The sequence below is a fragment of the Pleurodeles waltl genome, chromosome 6 (genome assembly GCF_031143425.1).
Source record: "Pleurodeles waltl isolate 20211129_DDA chromosome 6, aPleWal1.hap1.20221129, whole genome shotgun sequence".
Lineage (NCBI taxonomy): Eukaryota > Metazoa > Chordata > Amphibia > Caudata > Salamandridae > Pleurodeles > Pleurodeles waltl.
The window spans coordinates 541,195,206-541,215,611 of NC_090445.1; the positions used below are offsets into that span (position 1 = coordinate 541,195,206).

The following is a 20,406-nucleotide window of genomic DNA, read 5'->3' on the forward strand; positions in this document are numbered from 1 at the left end:
GGTCGGAGTAGTACTCAGGCCTCCTGCAAGCCTTTTCATCCATACCACTTCACCCAGAGTTAGCAAGAAGATCAGGAAGAACCCGGGCCCAAGCAATCCTTGTGTCTCCGGACTGGGCACGGAGTGTCTGGTATCCCGAGCTATTGAGCATAGCCAGCTATCCTCCGATCAGACCGCCCCTTTGAGAGGATCTTCTGTTGCAGCAGCAGGGGAGGGTTCTCCACCCAAACCTGTCCAGTCACTGCCTTCTTGCATGGAGATAGAGCGGCGGCAGTTGACAGCTTTTGAACTTCTGCCCAAAGTCTGTAACGTAATCTTGGCACCCAGGCGTCCCTCCACCAAAACGGTAAATGCCTGTTGTTGAAAGAAATTTGTGGCGTGGTGCACAGACAAGTCTGTTAACCCCCTTTCTGCCCCTCTATCTGAGGTTCTCTTGTTTATACATTCGTCTGGGCACTTTCAAAGGCTATTTGTCTGGAGTCTCTGCTTTCTTGCGGTTTCCTGATCAACCTTCTTTGTTTAAATCTCCTATTGTAAACAGGTACCTTAAAGGCCTTACTCACATGTTCCTCCGTCCCTATTCATTATGCCCCAATGGGAATTAAATTTGGTTTTGACTTGTGTGCTCTTTTCGAGCCTCTCCACAATTGTCCTCTCAGGAAACAGCTTTCCTTGTGGCCATCATATCTGCCTACAAAGTGAGTGAGCTGCAGATATTGTCATCTAAGCCACTCTTCCTTTCCATCTATCCTGAGAAAGTGGTGCTTCACACTCGGCCTCCTTTTTGCAAAAAGTGGTAATGCCCTCCCATGTAGGCTAATCCATCACTTTGCCTACATTTACACACCCCTGCATTCTTTAAGGAGAAGAGAGACTCCACCAGCTGGACCCAAAAAGAGAGTTGGTGTTCTACCTTGATCGTACCAAAGAGTTCCAGGGTGGATGATCAACTCTTTTGGTTTTGTGGGTGTGGAGGAAAGTCGGGCTGTGCAGAAGAGAACCATCTCCACATGGGTCATTACTCTGCATTAAAATGTGCTACGCGCTGGCTAAGAAGCGAACTCCTGAGGGTTGCATGCTCATTCTACCAGAGCTAAAGCTGCAACCACTGCGTTAGCACTCAGAATTCCAGTCCAGAATATCTGTCGGGCAGCATCGTGGGCCTCTCTGCACACGTTATCAAACACTTCTGCTGGGACAGTCAGGTCCATAGGAACAATCACTTTGCCTGTTCCATCCTGCAGGACTTTCTGCTGTGAACTTAGTTTGCAGACCCACCTCGAGAGATGGTATTGCTTGGGTATCTGTTCTAAGGTAAGGAATCTGCAACTAGATGTGTCTATCAGATGAACAAGTTACTTACTTTTGGTTCACCCTATCTGGTAGAGACCATACCCAGTTGCAGATTCCTTACGCACCTTCCCATCCTCCCCTTTCTGCAAACTGATTTCTAGGGACAGGGTTTTCCCCCTTTCAGGGCCCTAGTTTTGACGCACCAGTGGTCGTGTTCTTCATGGCTCTGCGCTTCTGGCGTGGAAAGTCGTGAAAAGAAACTGAGATCAGGGCACCAGTGTAGCATCTACATAGGACCTGTGACGTTACATCTGGCGCGGACGACTCCGACGACAGAAGCCAAGCTGATCGATGTCACCTAACGGCATGCAGGGGTACTGCTCGAGAAAGATCGCTGGACACAGACTGACTCCTGGGGGAAATTCTTAAGTAAGAAATCTGTAGCTAGATATTGTCTCTACCAGATAAGGAATTACCGAAGGTAAGTAACTTGTCCAGCAGAATTATAAAGCTACAGAATCGCCAAGGGTTGCCCAAGGCGACAAAATAGATTCAGGCAGACTAACATTAATAAAACTAAGCATTCAATAAGAAAAATACAGAATATTAACAGAATTAGTTGTGAATTCGAAATCACATGTAGCCCAGGCTTAACAAGCATCAGTCCATTTCAAATCATTCAAGTTATAGTTTTTAGCTGAGTAAAGGGAGAACCCTACCATAGCCAAATTAAGGATTAACTTGTATTGGGCTGAACACATGCAAGCAAAAGACAAAAAAGAATAAAAATGGCAAAAATTATTTGTAAAAAATAAATCTCAGGCAACAAGATACTAAGTTGGGCAAAAGATAGGTAAAAAGGGAATGCGTCAGCATGTCAGAAGCTCGATCAAGAGTCTTGTGAGGGTTTAGTGAGAAAATCTACAAGCCTCAGAGGGGCATCTCAAAGAGGCAAAGCAGAGAGGAAGATACCTCTCGAAGGGTTTCAGCATTTACAGATTCTTCATTGTCGTAGTTGGACTCTCGCTTCTAAGCGTGACTGCTGGTTTAGGGGTGACAGCACTTCTGTTTGTAGGCAACTGAGTCACTTCTACAACAATTCGCAACTGTCGGCCCCACCCTCCCGGCTCACATGCAGTACCTCACCAAAACACAGACAGTAAAGGTGATTTTTGGCAGTCATGCTCATGGACTCTAACTAGATTAGACCTCTCAGGTAGTCGTGGTGGAATGGAAGTTACCCTTTTCTCTCATTAGCAACAAGTCTCAAACACACACAGGCAATGACAGAGATGCAGGAGAGTTTTCAATAGGTTTATTGAAAAGACTGCAATCTACGTAAAATGCATGTACGGAAATAATTAGGAGAATGACCAGTAATAAAAACAAAATGGTGAAGATGAGAGTTGTGAATGGGGGAAAAAAACCACCATTTTACAATAAACATTAGATATGATTCTTAACCAAGAAAGCCTAATTCTCTACCCTAGTGAGACCTAGGTGTGATAAACCTAATCTGCCACTACCATTTCCATGCGAATCGCCCCTTAACCCTCGTTACCTTGGAATGAAGTCTCTAGGTCAGACTCCGTGGTGAAACAAAGGCTGAGTTATGGAGCAAAGTGACGTGAAGCATAGATGGCATCTGGAAGGAACACCTCTAATGGCCTTGTCTGTTTGAGACATATTTATACAGATCAGGTAGGATCCCTGACGCAGGTATGTTCCTAAACATCTAATAATGCGGCAGACTTGTGTCGGCAATTGCATAAATATTCCCTAATAAATGCGCGTGATGTTTCTATCACACGTAAGTGAGAAAGGAACATGAAGACAATACGTTTGTGTATCACTGTTAGTGACGCCGATAATGACGCCTTCTTAGAATGGCACTTGCCACCAGGGTTTCTAACACATTTTTAAATGAATGCACAATTAGAATGATTTCTCATGGCATTTTCTACATTCAAACTATTAGTACTTTGGTTAACATAATGGATATATTGTCACGTATTGATGACTTCTGTGACATCACTAAATTACCGGCTGCATCAGATTTTTTGTGTGAAAAAAGCTAATTAGAGCCATTTCATATATTCCTACCCTTATGCAGTAGTTGTATGACTTTACAAGAGGTTTGTGTAATTGTTCTGGCTAACGAAGCAACGCATGCATTTGATTTTTTTTCAGATATTTATCGGAGCCATCATTCCTTTGGGCGCAGCTGAGAAAGATGGCCGTCTGCGGGCAGCTGATGAGCTACTCTGCATCGACGGGGTGCCAGTGAAAGGAAAGACGCACAAGCAGGTCTTGGATTTAATGACCAATGCAGCTCGTAATGGCCACGTGCTTCTCACAGTCAGAAGGAAGATCTACTATGGGGGTACGTTAAAAATGAATGTCTACACCGCTGTGTCAGGGTCAATGGCTCTTGAACTGGAAACGTTGGAAATAGCTTGTGTGCTTAATGCTTTTTTCTTTTTATGCGTTAGAGTAATGGGCACTGTTAGTGCAGTACACAGGTCTTTGAGTTACTTCAGTTAGGGCTGAAGAGAATGATTGTGATTCTCTCTGTTATTGTTTTTGTGCTGATAGGGGGATAATTGTTTTTTGAAATGGGAGTTCATTTGTTTTCAGTTATTTTTATACTTCTTTGGTTTCGTTGCCGGAAGAAAACAGCATTAGAATTCCTGAAATCCGAATTATGTTTACTTTGAACATATCTATCTTGCTGGAATGTAATCTCCGTGAAGAGGAGACGCCATTTCTGTTTCTAAATATTAGACATTTATGGTTCATGCTAGGTACTCTAGAATCGTGACTGGATAGAGGTCATAAACATGTGAAGCTCCATTGGGATTGGTGCTAAAATCAAGGAGAGCCTCCTGGTTCCCATTTTAGTGCTCCTGTACAATGACTTCTTCCTTCTAGGCAGCAATACTAGTATTCCTTCCAATGAGACTGAAGCACATTGGGTCACTCTTGCTATTTCAGACTGTATAACTTCAGTTGTGTAACTTGCTGTTTTAGCTGGTCGGTGCGCCTTTGTTGGATGGCCTCTGGTCATGTTCAGTGATCCTTCTGGCTTCCTTACACATGCAGAGCCTAAGAAGACATGAAGCTATAGCTTTTTTCTTCTCATCACCCCACTCCTGCATGGCAGTGTCCTACGTCACACGATCCAATGATCTGCATTCCCTTTTTATTTTACACAGAAAAATGTGGCATTGTGCTTACACCTGATGTGTGCACCCTGTTGTCTTTATTTCTAGCTATTTTTTGTGTTTAGTTCTTGTTGATATCCACTTACCACGGGTGCATTTTCTGTGCAAAACACCTTTGACTCAGGCTACAGTTACGGGTCAGCGAGGGCCTTTGCTTGCTGGACCTCTTCTTTCAAGTGACACTTTCCATTATTTGTATTAAATACCATATACCTCTTTTTGTGTAATGGACTGCCTAACCCCACAAAGATAGAGTAATCATTGAAAGTGCCAAGGATTACTTGAAGACACTGCAGGATTCTACCATTAACAGTCTAATATGCAGAAGTGAAATTGGCATACAGTTTTCTGCAACATGGGTTTAATTTGTTTTAGCATGCTTGAGTTCGTCAGTGATATGTGAGTGTGTAGCCATTGGGACTCAGATGTCCCATACGTGGCTTGCTTCTGCCTGCAGAACAGTCATACATTCTCGATGAGGGCCCGTAGGAAATGGAGTCAGACAAGAATAGGGCTGTGTGGTCCATAGGAGCAGACTAAGTGCATCCCTCCTTTTTCTGTAAATGACTTGAGTCATCTCACTTGCTTGAGGAGACATTGCAGTGGGAACAGCAAATTACTCTAGTTGAAGGAACAAGTCTTTTCTCATCTCAGATGCAGACCGCATAGGTTGTGTGTTGACCAGACCTGCTGTTTCCAACCTAGAAAGAGTGGTCTTTGGGTCAGCCTACTGATCATAATTGAAGGGCATGGTTGTCTGTCTCACTTCCATGCTCATGATTGAAGGGGTCACCTCTCTATTCTTGTTTGTTCCTCCTCGAAGGATTTCAGTCTTACATTGGTCTGATTGGTTTACTTGTATCCTTCCATTACTGATGTTGCTTGCATTCAGGGAAGTACTTTTTTTCTTTCACTGTTAGCAGTCCATGAGAGTGTGTGTGTTTTCTTGCTCTCTCATAAATTGTCTCACATGCCCCTGACAGGGAACCCCCAGCTCCACCCCTTTCCTACCAAAGCTGCACCACAAAGATATATGGCAAAGCAACTGTTATGAGCTTAAAGCAATCCCCCTGAAGCCAGATCTGACCAAAAACAGGACTAGAATGTTAGTGTGAGTAGCCAGATGTAAATATGGAGTACATTTGCTAACATTGTTCCAGGAATCTCTCACTGACCAGTGTTCAGGCAACCCAAAGCAACCCACCCCTGTGTGCTGGGGATAATATTTGAGTTCCAGGGCTGGTGTCTTTGGCATATAGTTTTCTTTTCAGGTTAGCAGCAGACCTGAAGACCTACAGCAACCATGCTTGAAGTGCTGCTTGGGAAGAGGCTGAAGCAAGGAGCTGTCACTGAGAAGAAAGGGATATTGGAGAAACACATATAGTTAGCAGCTGCCAGAGAAGCTTACAGCCAAGCTGCCTGAGGAAATCCAAAACTTGTATGTGAAAGACTTTAAGCACAAGCACAATGTTCTTAGCAAGAGGTGTGTAAGACACTGCTTTCTCCAGTTTTTTGGAGCAGCCTTGTCCCCACTCTCCCACACTGCCTCCCTCTACTAGTGTGTCAGCTTGTAGTGTCCCTCTGGAGTTCAGATGCCATCCTCTCGAGTTTGCTGACTTGGAGGAGAGACCCATTCTGACCTAGCACTTGTGTGTCCTGATGATTGTCCTTATTACTGCTGCTGGATCTTGGTGTGTGGGCATCACACATCAGCTGCAGACTCTCATTGGAATCCTTGAACTTGACTTGGCTGCGCTCTTCCCTTGTGGAGGGGGGAGCTGAAGGATGGTGAGTGGCACCTTCCCCATCATCCCCAGAGCTGGTTCCTATCCTCAGCTCCCTAGCAGTAGACCATGACCTACATGCAGGTGGATCAGTGAGTGGTGGGAATAGTTAAGCAGCTAGGTGTCCCCGTCTGGGGCACCAAGGCCAACAGGAAGGATGAAATCGAAATAAAACCTCCAAAGACTGTCAAGAAAACTCTGAGATGATACTGGGTCCTGACTGCTCGACAGTGGAGATCCAGTACAAGGAAGAAGAAACTATGGAAGTCGGGCCTGCTACGCAACGCAGACTGCGTGTTGCTCTGATCAAATTAAGTAGAAACTTTTATTGGCTTCCTTAAATGTGGGATATTTCACGGTGGGTATAACAAAGTACTTTATATTTTTATACGACAAAGGCACGTTCGGACATTGAGTCATGACATGCTGCTTACGCTGCGAGTTCTTGGTGTCGTGTGAACTGCTCTGCTTCGCTACCCAGAGCCTTAAGTGCTTATGTTTGCCGGTGTTTATGTGCCCGGTGTGTTTGGTTTGTGGCAGTGTGCTATGTAAATGATCACTCTAACCCAGTGGTCTCCAAACTTTGTAATGCCGCACCACCCAGTTGAAAAATAAAAACCATTGGGCCCCCATCAGAATTTTTCAGAAATATTATATAAAGATGGCAATGCTTAAATATGTCTAGATTTATTTAAACGTTGCAGTTAAGTACTGTTACCATTTTAAAATGCAATAACATGTTTCTGCTTAAAACAAAACAGTGTTACCTGTGTAATGCTTCTTTTGGCCAGAGCCTGGCGCCCCCCCGGATCACTTGAGCCCCCCAGTTTGAAGACCTCTGCTCTAACCCAACACGTTGTTTCTGTCACAGAAAAGCATGCTGAAGATGACGACCCCCAAGCACTGCCCGGTGCGCAGAACGGCTCTCCCAGGCTCCATCGGGTAGAGAGCATCAACAGGGCCCCCCATGAAGCGTACGATGTACTGCTACAGCGGAAGGAAAACGAAGGCTTTGGTTTTGTGATCCTTACCTCAAAAAACAAGCCACCGCCTGGAGGTAAGTGCCAGTCGGAGCAGCGCCCCACCTCGCTCACCTGCCGCGGCGCTGTGATAATTATAGAGTCTGGTGGCTTTCAGGCCATAGTGTTTAGTTGCTGCCATGCAGGTCCCATCTGTCATCGGTGCGCATTTCTGCCTCCTTGTTGTGCCAGTTAGTTGATATCATAGCATACTATTAATTAGGAGATAATCTCTTTCCTGCAGCAATTCTTTCAATGGTTTTTTTCGCTATTAAACTGTCACTGTGTTTTATTGCCTCGTTCTTTCAGTATTTTGCTGTACTGTTTCAGGTGTCAACCTTTGTGTTTTTCCCATTGCTAAAGAAATGCATTGTAATTTTTGGACTTAAGTATGCACCATTGTGCCTCTGAAATGCAAGGTACAAAATACAATTTGAGGTGCACAAAAGAACTTCAGGAATGTAGCTGCTTAAAGCACAAGCAAAAAGTAGATTCTTGGACTGGGATTCGTCTGGGCCATAATGCTTTGGGCCACATTACAGAAGTGAGGCATGCACTTGCCTTCTTTTAACCTAGATCAAGAGTTGCATGGGTGTCTTTTGTGCACCTGCCCCAATATCCTCTCACTGCACTTTCTAGCCTCTGTACAAACCCCTCGCCCTTTACTTGCCTACGTCATTCTTGAGTATTACCTATATGGGTAGCATAAGTGATTTCATGCGCTCTTCGACCCGTGATGACATCACTGTGTTCAACCTCTGGACAACCTTTGCCCATTATATTTTCTGCTGATGGACTTTGACTATTAATTCCTGTCCACCCCTGGGTGCAACTAGCGATGTGTCCCAAGCTTTTGTGACCGCTACTTCAGGTACTTGTGTAGGTACACACTCCCTTGTTTTGTACTAAGGAGGCCTTGAATTGAGAGGCTGAATGCGTCAGCTATACACCAGAAGTCCATTTTAAAAGGACCAGGAAAAAATTTAGTTGCTGAAAAATGCTGCATTCCTTGTAAGATTTTACCACACGTAGAGCTCGGCGGTTTGTGACACAGTGGATTGCCTTCAGATGAACCATATTTAGAGTTTAGGACAGGACATCTTATTATTAAAACCGTACATATTATATACAAGAACAGTATGCATTTCTTACTCTTGATTGATGCATTATGCAGAATAAATGGTTATGAAATTATATGCCTTAAAGGTGCCGTGTTCTCTTTTAGATATATGTTTAACTGTTTTTGGGACCTTCGAAGGAGGTATGTGTGTGTAAGCGCTGTGAATATTGTACTGAAAATAATTTCATTCTGTCTAATAATAATTCAAGGTTTATTGTTCGCAAAGTACCACAGGTGGGTCTGTCCAGTTTGAACTTCTTTCTTTGTTTAATTGACTAGTGGAGGACATGGAGTGGAATCACATGATCACTGAGACCACAGATATGGAGGCAGTGCCAGGGGTTTCAAAGGCCAAGCCAATGGTAGCATTAACCCCCTGTGTCTTTATAATTGTGGTAGATCTGGGTTTCCTCCATATTTCTCTTGTTGCTCCTGCTTCCATCTTTGTTTATGGATTTTGAATATGGCCCCCTCGAATGATGGTTGTCTGTGTGCCCTTAGCCCATGCTTAAGTGACTGAGACACATCTGTGCCAGAGACCAGCAGCATAATCAAACACCAGTGCTTTTGGAGCAGATTTAAATTTAGGCGGTAGGCCTGTTCTTTGACAGTGTGATGGAGCAAAGTACTCTGTCAACCTGACAGAGGTGCTGACTGGCAAATTTAGAAATGTTCTTATGCCCGGCGGGCATTTCAACCATTGACAGGAACTAATGCATTGTAAATTTTACGGATGGCTCATTCAAAAATCAGTTTGAGTTGCTAGGGAACCCCATGTATGTGTGCCTTTGAAAAGCAGTGCAGCCTGTGTTGTCGACTGGAACTCACCCACAATCTGTTAGAAATTTGATTCTAATAAATTACATAACAGGCGGATGTCAATCGGTCTGCTTTTAGTTTTTTCCAGCTAGATTCTCTGCCAACAAACTTGCCACCTACATTTTGCTGAAAAACACATGAGGTATTGTGGAAAAGTAGGAACAATTCAGTACTCATAAACATGCTGCGATTAGTGTCTCACACTGCTCCTCGCCGGTCTGATAAGGATGTGATTGCCTTTATCCGCATCCATAGAGGCTGTGGCCCATTAGATGGGAGCTACACTGCTCCTTTTCAGACAGTGGCATTTTTTGGTCTGTGTATGATAGACTAAAACATGTGATGTTACGGAAAGCTACCCACATTAGTGTGGTGAGGCGCTGGCTCTGTAACCCCATCTATCCCATTTTGTGGTATCTATTCATTAGCCCAACGCCACAGGTAATAACATTTATTATAAAAAATAGTAAAGCATAGTGACACACAAAAAATAGTGGTTCGTAGGTCACTCCCTGTCTTTAGTTGCACTATTATGCAATGAGTTCAGAAATAAAAGGACAAAGAAATATTTTTATAAGCGTGACCAAGATTTATATATTTTTTTTGCTAGAACCATCTACACCAGGGACATGACAGAAGAATGCCAGATTTAAGGGTGCCCCTCACACTGGCTGGCCTTATATCTCCTTTACCACACTTACTTTATTTGAGTGCCTTGAAGTGTTGAAGGTGATCTGATAGCGTTTTATAAAATTCTCACTAGAGCCGTGACATAATCGGTCGGAACACCACGGGAAGAAGCAATGCATATAGGTGCATTTCATGAGGTCTGGGTTTGGGACTTGGCTGGTAAGTTAGTCAGGCATCTCGATTTGAAGAGGCTCTTAGATACTGGCTGTGCAGGATGGGTACTTCTGCAGGGGCTGCCAGTAGGAAGGGCCTCTTATTTTTGCGCTCAGTTGTTTGTGTATCCCTTGTTTCATGTCATCAGGCATCGGCCAAAAACTGCCGAGTGGTGTAAGAGCGAGCAGAGTGCAGTGCTCCTGGAGAGGAACTTGCCTTTGACCTAATTCATGGTTGCTGGTACTTTGCTCAAGGTCATACAGCGTGTCTCTGATTGATCTGGTATTAGGTCCCAAGGCCTGATAGGTGCCTCCCCTGAGGTGAAACCAGTCTGATTAGAAGGTACATGTGTGGTCTGCCAATTTGTCATTTATGCATTCTGCGGTGTGCCCCTTCTCCTAAGTTGAATACAACAGTGAGCTGGTGACGCCAAGTTCTGGAAGAAAGTCCGGCTTCAGAGCGTTTCAATTATGATTCTAGCATCAGGTCAGCGGTGGTGCTGGTTTCAGTTTTTGCAAGAGCAGTTGCCATGGCAACATTTGAAGACTTCAGCCGTCTGATGCTGAGAGGGTGATTACGTGCTCTTTGTTGGAGATATCAGAAGCCTCTCTTGAAGAAGATTGCGCCTTGCATTTGGGTGCGTAATTATTCAGGAATCAGTGAGGAACGGCACACTCAAGTCCCAACACTGCACTGTGTAATCATTTTAAAAGGCTTAGTATGTTGAAAACCTATGCAGATTGAAAAGTTGCAGTACCGGGGCCAGATGTACGCAGGAGCCTTCTGCACAGGGCTCCTCTGGTCAGAGGGGTGAGGCTGGCACCTTGTGGTGTTGAGAGGGCTGCCCGGTGACATGGCTGAACGTTGTGGCAGTCGACCCCAAGTGTAACTAATGGACGAGTAGTTGGGGTAGTGCTAGATTGTTTTTAAAGGTTTTTATTTTGTGCACTAATAATAATGATTCATATTTTCTTTTAAAAATACATATACTGATTTCCCATAATTGCAGTTGAAGGAAATATGTTATGATGTGTAGAAGTGTGTTTAGTAATCTGTTTTAATTATGCCACATTTTCGTTTAAAACTCCATTGTAGACAAGATGGCTGCCATCACTGTTCATTCTCTCCTGTCACCCTTCCCCCAAGTCTACATCTTCTCCCCCACAGGCTCCGCAGAGCACAGCCAATCTAACTTTACTCCCGCTGTTATGATTACATTGCTTTAAATTAACCTTTGTCTGTTCTATATGACTTGTAAAGTCAAGATCACTTCTGCTGCCTTTCATTGTGTTGACTAGTCTTTCACTGCATATCGTATTGTTGAAATGATTTATACTAGTTAGAACTTCTCCGGATGATATTAGCATAGACTGTGTTGAATAGGTTTATCAGTAATGGGATGGTGCTTGTGTGTTAAGGTAATGACGTGTATTTTTCTTGTGTTCTAATTTGCTAAAGAAATTATACTTTTGCTCACGCCGCAGTGATTTTGCTGTTTTTTCTAATTAGTTATGCAAGAAATGTGCATAAGAGTGGCAGCTGGTGGAATTTAAAAGTGGTGGGAGGTAAGATGAAATAACACATTTTGGCACCAAGCGACCAAAGCGAGTGAGCCCGACGTTTTCAAAGGTGCTCGAGGGAGGTTCTCCCCTGAGCAAATGTTTAAAAATTCGTGTATATAGGTGCAAATTTCAGCGCTATTTCTCTGGTAAAGACAAAACATACGGTCATAAACGTCTACAAATAGACACACTTGCAATGTATTTGCTCTGTCTTTACAGAACAGAGCTGGGGGAACCCCTGAAGTTTCAAGCCAGGCTGAAGCCCGATACCTGGCTGTGGCTCAGCTGAAGTCCTCCTGGACCTTCAAACCCAAAACGAGCTGAGCCTTTGTGTGTCTTCTGCCTGCAACCAATGACGTAACACACAGCGCCAAGAATGAAAGACCATTATTATTCTCTGACATAAAACAGGAAAACGAGATGGCGATCTGGTGGCTGTCTTTAGGGAAGTGTGACCAGTGCCAACACACCAAGCACCTAGCTTGCGAGGCGCTGTGTTTAAGTATATCATATGGGTCTAAAAGTAGCTGCTGCAGAGTTCCTGCACTGATGTCGCCCAGCTCAGCATCCTCAAGCCCATCTTGTTGGAACACTGTTAGAACATCTTTTGGGCTTCTGAGACATTTGGGATTATTATGACACTGCGCGCGCCAACAGCTGTTCTGTAGGTAAATATACTTAGGGCCTGATTACAACTTTGGAGGAGGTGTTAATCCGTCCCAAATGTGACGGATATACCACCAGCCGTATTACGAGTTCCATAGGATATAATGGACTCGTAATACGGCTGGTGGTATATCCGTCACTTTACCGTCACTTTTGGGACAGATTAACACCTCCTCCAAAGTTGTAATCAGGCCCTTAATGTGCTGCTTTGACGGGATATTTTCCCCTCCTGACAGGTCGATACTGGGCAGTTTCATCCTTTACGGCACAATTCTGGGTGTCAGGCACAATGCTCAAATAATGTTTCTCCCTCACTCTAATCTTGCGGAAAGGTTGAAATTACCCAGAACATTATGAACCTGCCAAACAATAATATATTTTGGATCCTTTTTAAAAATATAACAATTTATGGCAAAAGTAAATATATTGTAGGGCAGTCTAAAAAATGACTCACCTTTGCCAATTTATTATTACATGCGCCAAAAAGTAAGTCCTAAACAAAGTCCTGCTCGTCTCCTGCACCCCCTCAAATGTGATACATTTGAAACAGCCACAGCACCGAATTTGGCGCTCATTTCTCCCACTGAGCGGAGCAACGCAGGTACCAGATGCCATCCCAAAATAAGCAAGTCAGACAAGTGACAGATCTAACACGAGTCCAAGGGGAAGAAAAGTTAATTTTGTGAAGTGCCTTTGGTCCTCCCCCGCCTGCCAAGGCACATAGACCGACATTTGGTAACAGCCAAAAAGGAGAAAGAACAGCAAGAAAAGAAAGACAGATGTGCTTGGTCAGTGAGGGGTGTTTCTAAAAAGAAAAAGTAAAAGAAAATGTTTAGGCAAAGTTTGACCAAAGAGATTGCGCGCCTCCGGATTAGAGAGCAGTGGGGGTTATGGCTGAGCCCGCGAGACTCTCAGCAATGTAAACATGTGCAGTGCAGTGCCAAAGTCACTCATGGACCTGGGTGTGGTGGCAGGGCCGGCTTTAGGACTGGTGGCGCCCTGTGCGACAGTTTATTTTGGCCCCCCCACCCCATGACCTCCTCCTCGGTTTCACTCACTACCACCCGGCAAAGCACTTGTAAAGACTGGCTTCACTAATCCACTCAGCTATCCACATAAAGTATAGGTGCATATTTAACAGCCCCTAGTGCCATACTTAAGCCACGTTAGCATTTTTTTTTTATGCTAATGTGGCGTTAGAGGGCCAAAAACGCCATGACAAATTTACAAAGTGGCGCAATGCATGCATTGCACCACTTTGTATCCCTTTGTGCTGCATTATGCCTGCGCCATGCATAATGTATGCAAAGGTGGCATTCCTCCATGGCGAGGGGGACGACAAAATGGAGTATAAAAATCTGACCGATTTCTTTGCGTCATTTTTTTCAGGCATTTTTAACACCTGCGTTAAAAGGAGGCTTCAGTTGGTTACAGTGGGCCTCTGGGTGCTTTGCAGGATTAGCATCACAGTTTTTAATGCTAATCCTGCAAAGCGCAGGACTAGTGTAAAAAATTCTGATGTTAGTCCCCTAACTACCGCCATGGTGCGACGTATTTTAAATACAGAGCACACATGGTGGCGTTAGGGTGGGCGCTATGGGGCGCAAGAAAAGTGGTGCAGCACTGTGTGCAGCAACACTTTTTTCACATATGCCCCAGGGAAGTATTTAAGAGCCCCTAGTGCCATTCTAACGCCACATTAGTGTAATTTTTTTAAAGCTAATGTGATGTTAGAAGGCCAAATACGCTACGCCATATTTACAAAGTGTCGCAATGCATGCATTGCGCCACTTTGTAAACCTTTGCGCTACATCATGCCTGCGCCAGGCATAAAGTATGCAAAGGGGGCGTTCCCCCCTTTAGTGGGGGCCCAAAAAAAGGTGCAAAAAAATCAGACAGATTTCTTTGCGTCATTTTTTTCCGGCACGTTTTACGCCGCGTTAAAAGGAGGCTACCATTGGTTACAATGGGCCTGTGGGTGCTTTGCTGGATTAGCATCAACATTTTTTATGCTAATTCTGCAAAGCGCCGGACTAGAATAAAAAATTCTGATGCTAGTCCCCTAACTACCGACATGGTGCGGCGTATTTTAAATATGATGCACACATGGTGGCACTAAGGGGCGCAAGAAAAGTGGCGCAACACTGTGTGCAGCACCACGTTATTCAAATGTGCCCCATAGGGGCATATTTAAAAGCCCCTAGTGCCATTCTAATGCCAAGTTAGTGCAATTTTTTTTACGCTGATGTGGTGTTAGAAGGCCAAAACTGTTGCACCATATTTATAACGTTTCGCAATGCGTGCATTGCACCACTTGTAACTGCGCTACATTATGCCTGTGCCAGGTATAATGTATGCAAAGGGGGAATCCCCTCGTTGGGGGGGGCAAAAAAATAACCCAAGGAAATCTGTCAGATTTATTTGCGTCATTTTTTCCGGCACTTTTAACACCTGCTGAGAGCAGGCATTAAAATGAGGCTTCCGTTGGTTACAATGGGCCTCTGGGTGCTTTGCAAGATTAGCGTCAACATTTTTAACGCTAATCCTGCAAAGCGCCGGACTAGTGTCAGAAATTCTGACGCTAGTCCCCTAACTACCGCCATGGTGGGCCGTATTTTAATACAATGCACACATGGTGGCGTTAGGGGGGAGCTAAGGGGTGCAAGAGAGGTGGCTCAGCACTATGTGCAGCACCACTTTTGTCAAATATGTCCCATAGGGGCATATTTAACAGCTCCTAGCGCCATACTTATGCCACATTAGCGTCATTATTTTTTAAAGCTAATGTGACATTAGAATGCCCAATACGCTACGCCATATTTACAAAGTATCACAATGCATGCATATCACCACTTTGTAACTCTTTGTGCTACATTATGCCTTTGTCAGGCATAATGTAATCAAAGGGGGCATCCTCCCGTAAGGGGAGACCAAAAAAATGGCGCAAAACATCTAACAGATTTCTTTGCATAATATTTTTACGCCACTTTTAACGCCTTCTCAGAGCAGGCACTTAAAGGAGGCTTCCGTTGGTTACAATGGGCCTCTGGGTGCTTTGCAAGATTAGCGTCAAAATTGTTGACGCTAATCCTGCAAAGCGCCTGACTAGTGTAAAAAAAAAAGAAATTCTGATGCTAGTCCCTTAACTACCGCCTTGGTGCACCATATTTTAAATATGATGCACACATGGTGGCGTTAGAGGGAAGCTAAGGGGTACAAGAAAAGTGCCCTCTAGTTAAGTTTTTTGCAGCAGGCATATTAACCCTCTATGCTACTTTATGTTGAGTCAAAACTGCCACTAGGCAAAACTCCCATCTCTCCCCCTAACTGGAACATTAATCACAAGAGGTATCTTGACATTGTAATAGTTTCCTGAGGGCTGGACGCACAGGGAACGTTTCAGCAGGTGCTTTTAAATGGCAACTTTTGGAACTTATTGCTAAACACAGCGCCCCCTGACATTAGTGCCCTGTGCGGCTGCACCGCTCGCACCGCCCAAAAGCCGGCCCTGTGTGCTGGGGGAGTCCTAGAGTCCGTCATGTGTGTGTGCGCGTCAGGTCATGAGCCTCACATGATCTGCTGATCGCACAATGCATGGGATTTAGGGAGGCAACAACCCTTTCTTCAGGTGAAAACACTATGATCTGAGGGAAGCATATAGCGTTTGTACACAAATAAGTAAGAGGGAATGCGTGTCGCACAAAGATCAAAGCATAATGCTTATATATAACCACGCTGTTGCAATTTATTTCTGTATATATTAATATAGGCTTTGATATGCCAGAGACACGTATTCCAACTTACCGTCTGCTTTGCTGGGTAGTTGTGAGCTGGCTTTTGTAAAATTGGTCCTTCTACTTCTCTGCACATGATTTCTGGGAGTCTTAGCTGTGGGTCCGGGACGTTTTGTCACATGCTCTCAATCCCTTCCCAGTCTAAAAGCAACACCCATTTCCAGTTTGTCACGGGGTGTTGCTTGCAGCCTGTGAAGTGATCGACAGGCAGTCCCAGAAATACAGGGCTTATTTCCTTGACGCCCTGGACTATGTGAAAATATGACACTGCTGCACGTCATGAATGGGAGGTCCCTTCCGACCCCATCACCACCAAAAACTGCAGGCCAGGGCTGGAGCTAAATCAGCCCTTAGCCTGTTAGGAATAAAAAAAAAAAAATTGAAAATGTTCTGTATGGCACATGCTCACTAGAGCATGTGTCTCTCGTGAGAGTGCCTGGCTGCCTGACTCTCCTCTCAGCAAGGACGAGAGGCAGTCAGCACTGAGGGATGCACTGAGTAGGCACATACTTAAAGCCCTTATTTAATTAAAAGCCACTTATGTGGATGGTAATTGCTCTGAGCAATTACCATCCACATCACTTGGAAATCTAGGTGGGCGACACCCTGGCGCACTTGAGCGTCAGCCACTGCTGTTATTAGAACTCATTGATTGTGGGGGCGAGTAAGAAACTGTTGAGATATTTTCAAAATGTTGCTACGCTAGAGATGCTGTCAAATTACTTTTTGATTTTGCTGCTCATTTGGGACTTAGAATAGTTTCCACTTTTGCATGCTCTGTTTAATTTCACATTTGAGAGCTTTTATGGCTTGGGCTCTGTACCGCTTACATTTGAATTTTGCAATAAACCCCTTTAACTATATTTTGACCTAGAACTCAATTATTGAGTTTGCCCGATTATGTATTTGAACTATTTTATTCTGCTAATTGATGTTTATGTGTTGCCTAGGCGCACAACTCAATCTGTGGGAGAATGGATGGCATAAATTATCAGGGTTTCTACATTTTTGTGGTGCCTAAATTTTGAGGTACAGTTTTGCTCCCACAGTAGCAATCAATGTGAAGAGGGTGGCCTTTCCGAGCTTTCTTTCTCTGACTGTATATCCCACGATAGCCTTGCATCGTCCTTCCTCTAGAGCAGTGTTTCCAAACCTGTGGTCCGGGGACCCCTGGGGGTCTGCAAAGCCTCCTCAGGGAGTCCGCAACTGCTTAGTAAATAATATTAGCAGGTTAGGTCCCCACCTTTCAGTAATGACTCAGTGGGCGGTCCCCAGATTCAAATAATGATTCAGTGGGGGTCCCCAGGTTCCAGTAATGATAAAGAGGGGGTCCACAGAAGTAAAAAGGTTGGGAACCACTGCTTTAAGCTCTCCTCCCAACCCCTACTTAACTCTCACTCCACCCTCTGAACCAACTGCCCTCTTCAGCTGCATGCAACACTCTTTATTTCCTATTTAACATGCCTTTCCTGTGATAAGCGGTCATTGTCAGAAAATAGTGAACATTTTTCTTGAATATTCTTTTACCTGAGGGGTCCAGTAGATGTTTTAATTTTTTTGCTGTTTGAACCTGTAACATCATTCATCAGTTGCTCCTCTCCACAGATCCTCAATCCCTGGTGGAAATCACTTGCAATTTTTAACACTCTTAAATGTATAAAATACAGCACTCCTATGTATGAACAGCAGAACAGAGCAGAGAACATTATAGAAAAACAACCCATGCCGTCTGACTGAGTGCGGCTGCATTGGTACATTACATGGAGGTTCCATTTGGCCTGCCTGGTGAAGACAAAAGGAGCAGCGGAATGTCCCTAGACAGATTTGTGCATTGCTGCATTCCTGTGAGCTGGTGGCACACACTGGAGAAAGGGTACCTCCCTTTACACTTCAAAACGTTTCTCTTTGATTCACTGATTGACCATAAGGAAGGGTCCTTGACACTTTTAAGGAAATGAGTTGGGGCTCATAAAGGAATCATAAAGAGTAGGGATGGGACCCTGGGATTAACATTTTGATGCACATATCACTGTGGCTGACCTCTAGGTGTGGACTCTGGTCACTTCCATAAATTGTGTTGTGGGTCAATCAGCTTTGGAGTCTTGCCTGCCGTTACAGATATCCTTTCAAGGGGAAAGAAGAAAAACAAAAGTGGACACTTCAAAAGAAGCAGGACTCCAACATAAAACTTTAAGGACACCCATAATCCCAGTTTAGTGTCTGGAAATGGACTGCATGAGGGGGACAAGAGGGGGTTGTTTGAAACCCCAAACTTGGTCATCTTCCAAACAGCGATGCAGGCTGTGTGAAACAGGGATGCTCTGAAAGACTCCTGCCTGTGACGTGGACTGGAGACTAAGGCCTGCTAGTCTTGCTGCTAGGTGAGGGAACATCGCAAAGGAGAAAACCAAGATCACTTATCCTGAAGTTTGTAGCACCAGCGTCTGCCTGCTTGCCAAAACCAATGCGCCTGTGACGAAGGTTGAGGGAGCGAGGTCCAGTGAGGAGCCTTACAGAGAGGACTTCCTGAGCGAGGTGAGAGGAGAATGGTTGAGCACCAATTGGGTCCTTGCCCTATGCAGGAATGGTCCGGAGGCCCCCATATGCCAGGAGAGGGCCGCCGTGAGGAGCGTGAGACCTTGTGTCTGTTGATATCAGCGACCCTGTAGTCCAGCAGGGGCCGTCATAGTGAGGGCAATCTCAGCTGAAGAGTTTTCACCCTGATGGTAAGTAGCGCGTCAACCCCATATGCCAGGAGGGGCTGCTGGTACCACTGTGGCCAAGCGTTCGGTTTTTGGCCAAGACAAGAGGATTACTGCCGTGACCAGCGGTTCAAGCCTGCAAACTGCAGCTGGCTGATTCCCTGAGGATTTCAAGAACGCCATCAAAGATGTTGCATCCTTGCAGGAGATCTAGTTGGGAGCCGAAAACTTCCCCCCACCGCTCCCTATTGTCAGGGGAAGAGTGGCTTACCTCACATTTGCCGAGTAGGAGTAGCTATGATCGCTGGGTGAGCCGGCAGGACTGCTCAGATGAGAGAGTCTGCGCCTGCTGGGTGCTGCCGTGTTGACTGAGCATGGCCTTTCGCTGAACATGATCTAGACTCTGAAGCACCCAGGAGAGGTCACTCGCTCCACAGCTGGACACTTCCATATCGCCAAAGTGGTTAAGACTGGAACTGGGTTTGTGGGGCCCCGGAGGACTTGCTTCTAATGGTGCTGTGGCACCATTGACACTCTTGACTAAAACCTAAGGGGTCAAAGGGGAACTCTTTGGTATGGCCTACTAGTACCCATTCCCTGGATGCGGCCATCTGTGAATGGGTAATAATCCTGAACATGTTACAAGCAAGAGGGTGGGTTATGGATTTGCCTGTCAACTACTAGAGCCCCTACTTTTTTTTTATTTTTTACGTCAGCTCGTGTGTCATTACAAAGTCTAATTATAACCTTATTTTTAACATTTGGTTTTTTCAGCAAATTGGATATAGCCATGGATATGTAGCATATATAATATCCATAGTGTATATACGTGTATATTATAAAATAAATTGGCAAGTGTGTGTGTGTGTACATACATATTTATGCAAATATATATATGTGTGTATTCATATATGTGTGTGTGTGTATGTGTGTAAATAGTGTTAAAACTAATATCTTTATCAGAAACGTTTTGCTGAGGATGTGTATGTTGGTATATAACAAATACTCACATGTGGCAAGTGGAAAAATTATGACCCACTCTGCTCCTATCCTGACGATCTGGAGCCACCTCCTAAACTATCTAAGGAAGTAAAAAACCTTGGAATTACCATGGACTCCAAGTTAACAATGAATGCTTAAGTGGACAAATTAGCAAGATCAAGCTTCATCACCATGAAAACTCTGTGACGAATCTTCTCCCACTTCGGATTTCCACCCATGGTGCAGGCTCTGATCCCTATTGTATTATCTAAACTGGATTACTGGATTACACTTTGCTTGTTAAGGTGTATGTATGTGTATATGTATTATTATTATGTATATGAGTATGTATATGTGTGTGTGTGTGTGTGTATATATATATATATAAAAAATTCTACGCTTGACATGTTCATAGGTCATTTCATAGTTTCTATATATATATGCTTGATTTGATGCTTATGAGTCTCTGTTTTTATTTTATTTATCACAATAGGTAAATATGATTTTAACCATTTATCTTCAAGCATTTCACTATTGAAATATTGAGGAAAGATAAAATACTGTTATAAAAGTACACAAATAAATTAACTTTAAGTACT

At 44.2% G+C, this 20,406-nt stretch overlaps 1 protein-coding gene across 2 annotated transcripts in view; it reads left to right on the forward strand.

The window, feature by feature from the left end:
• Nucleotides 1-20,406, forward strand: part of MAGI3 (membrane associated guanylate kinase, WW and PDZ domain containing 3) — a 946,614-nt gene that overhangs the window by 739,241 nt on the left and 186,967 nt on the right. For both annotated transcript variants that reach the window (XM_069238693.1, XM_069238692.1), the window contains exons 14-15: nucleotides 3,484-3,676; nucleotides 7,173-7,358. In XM_069238693.1, coding sequence (XP_069094794.1) covers nucleotides 3,484-3,676; nucleotides 7,173-7,358 — 379 coding nt within the window. The remainder of the gene's footprint in view (nucleotides 1-3,483; nucleotides 3,677-7,172; nucleotides 7,359-20,406) is intronic.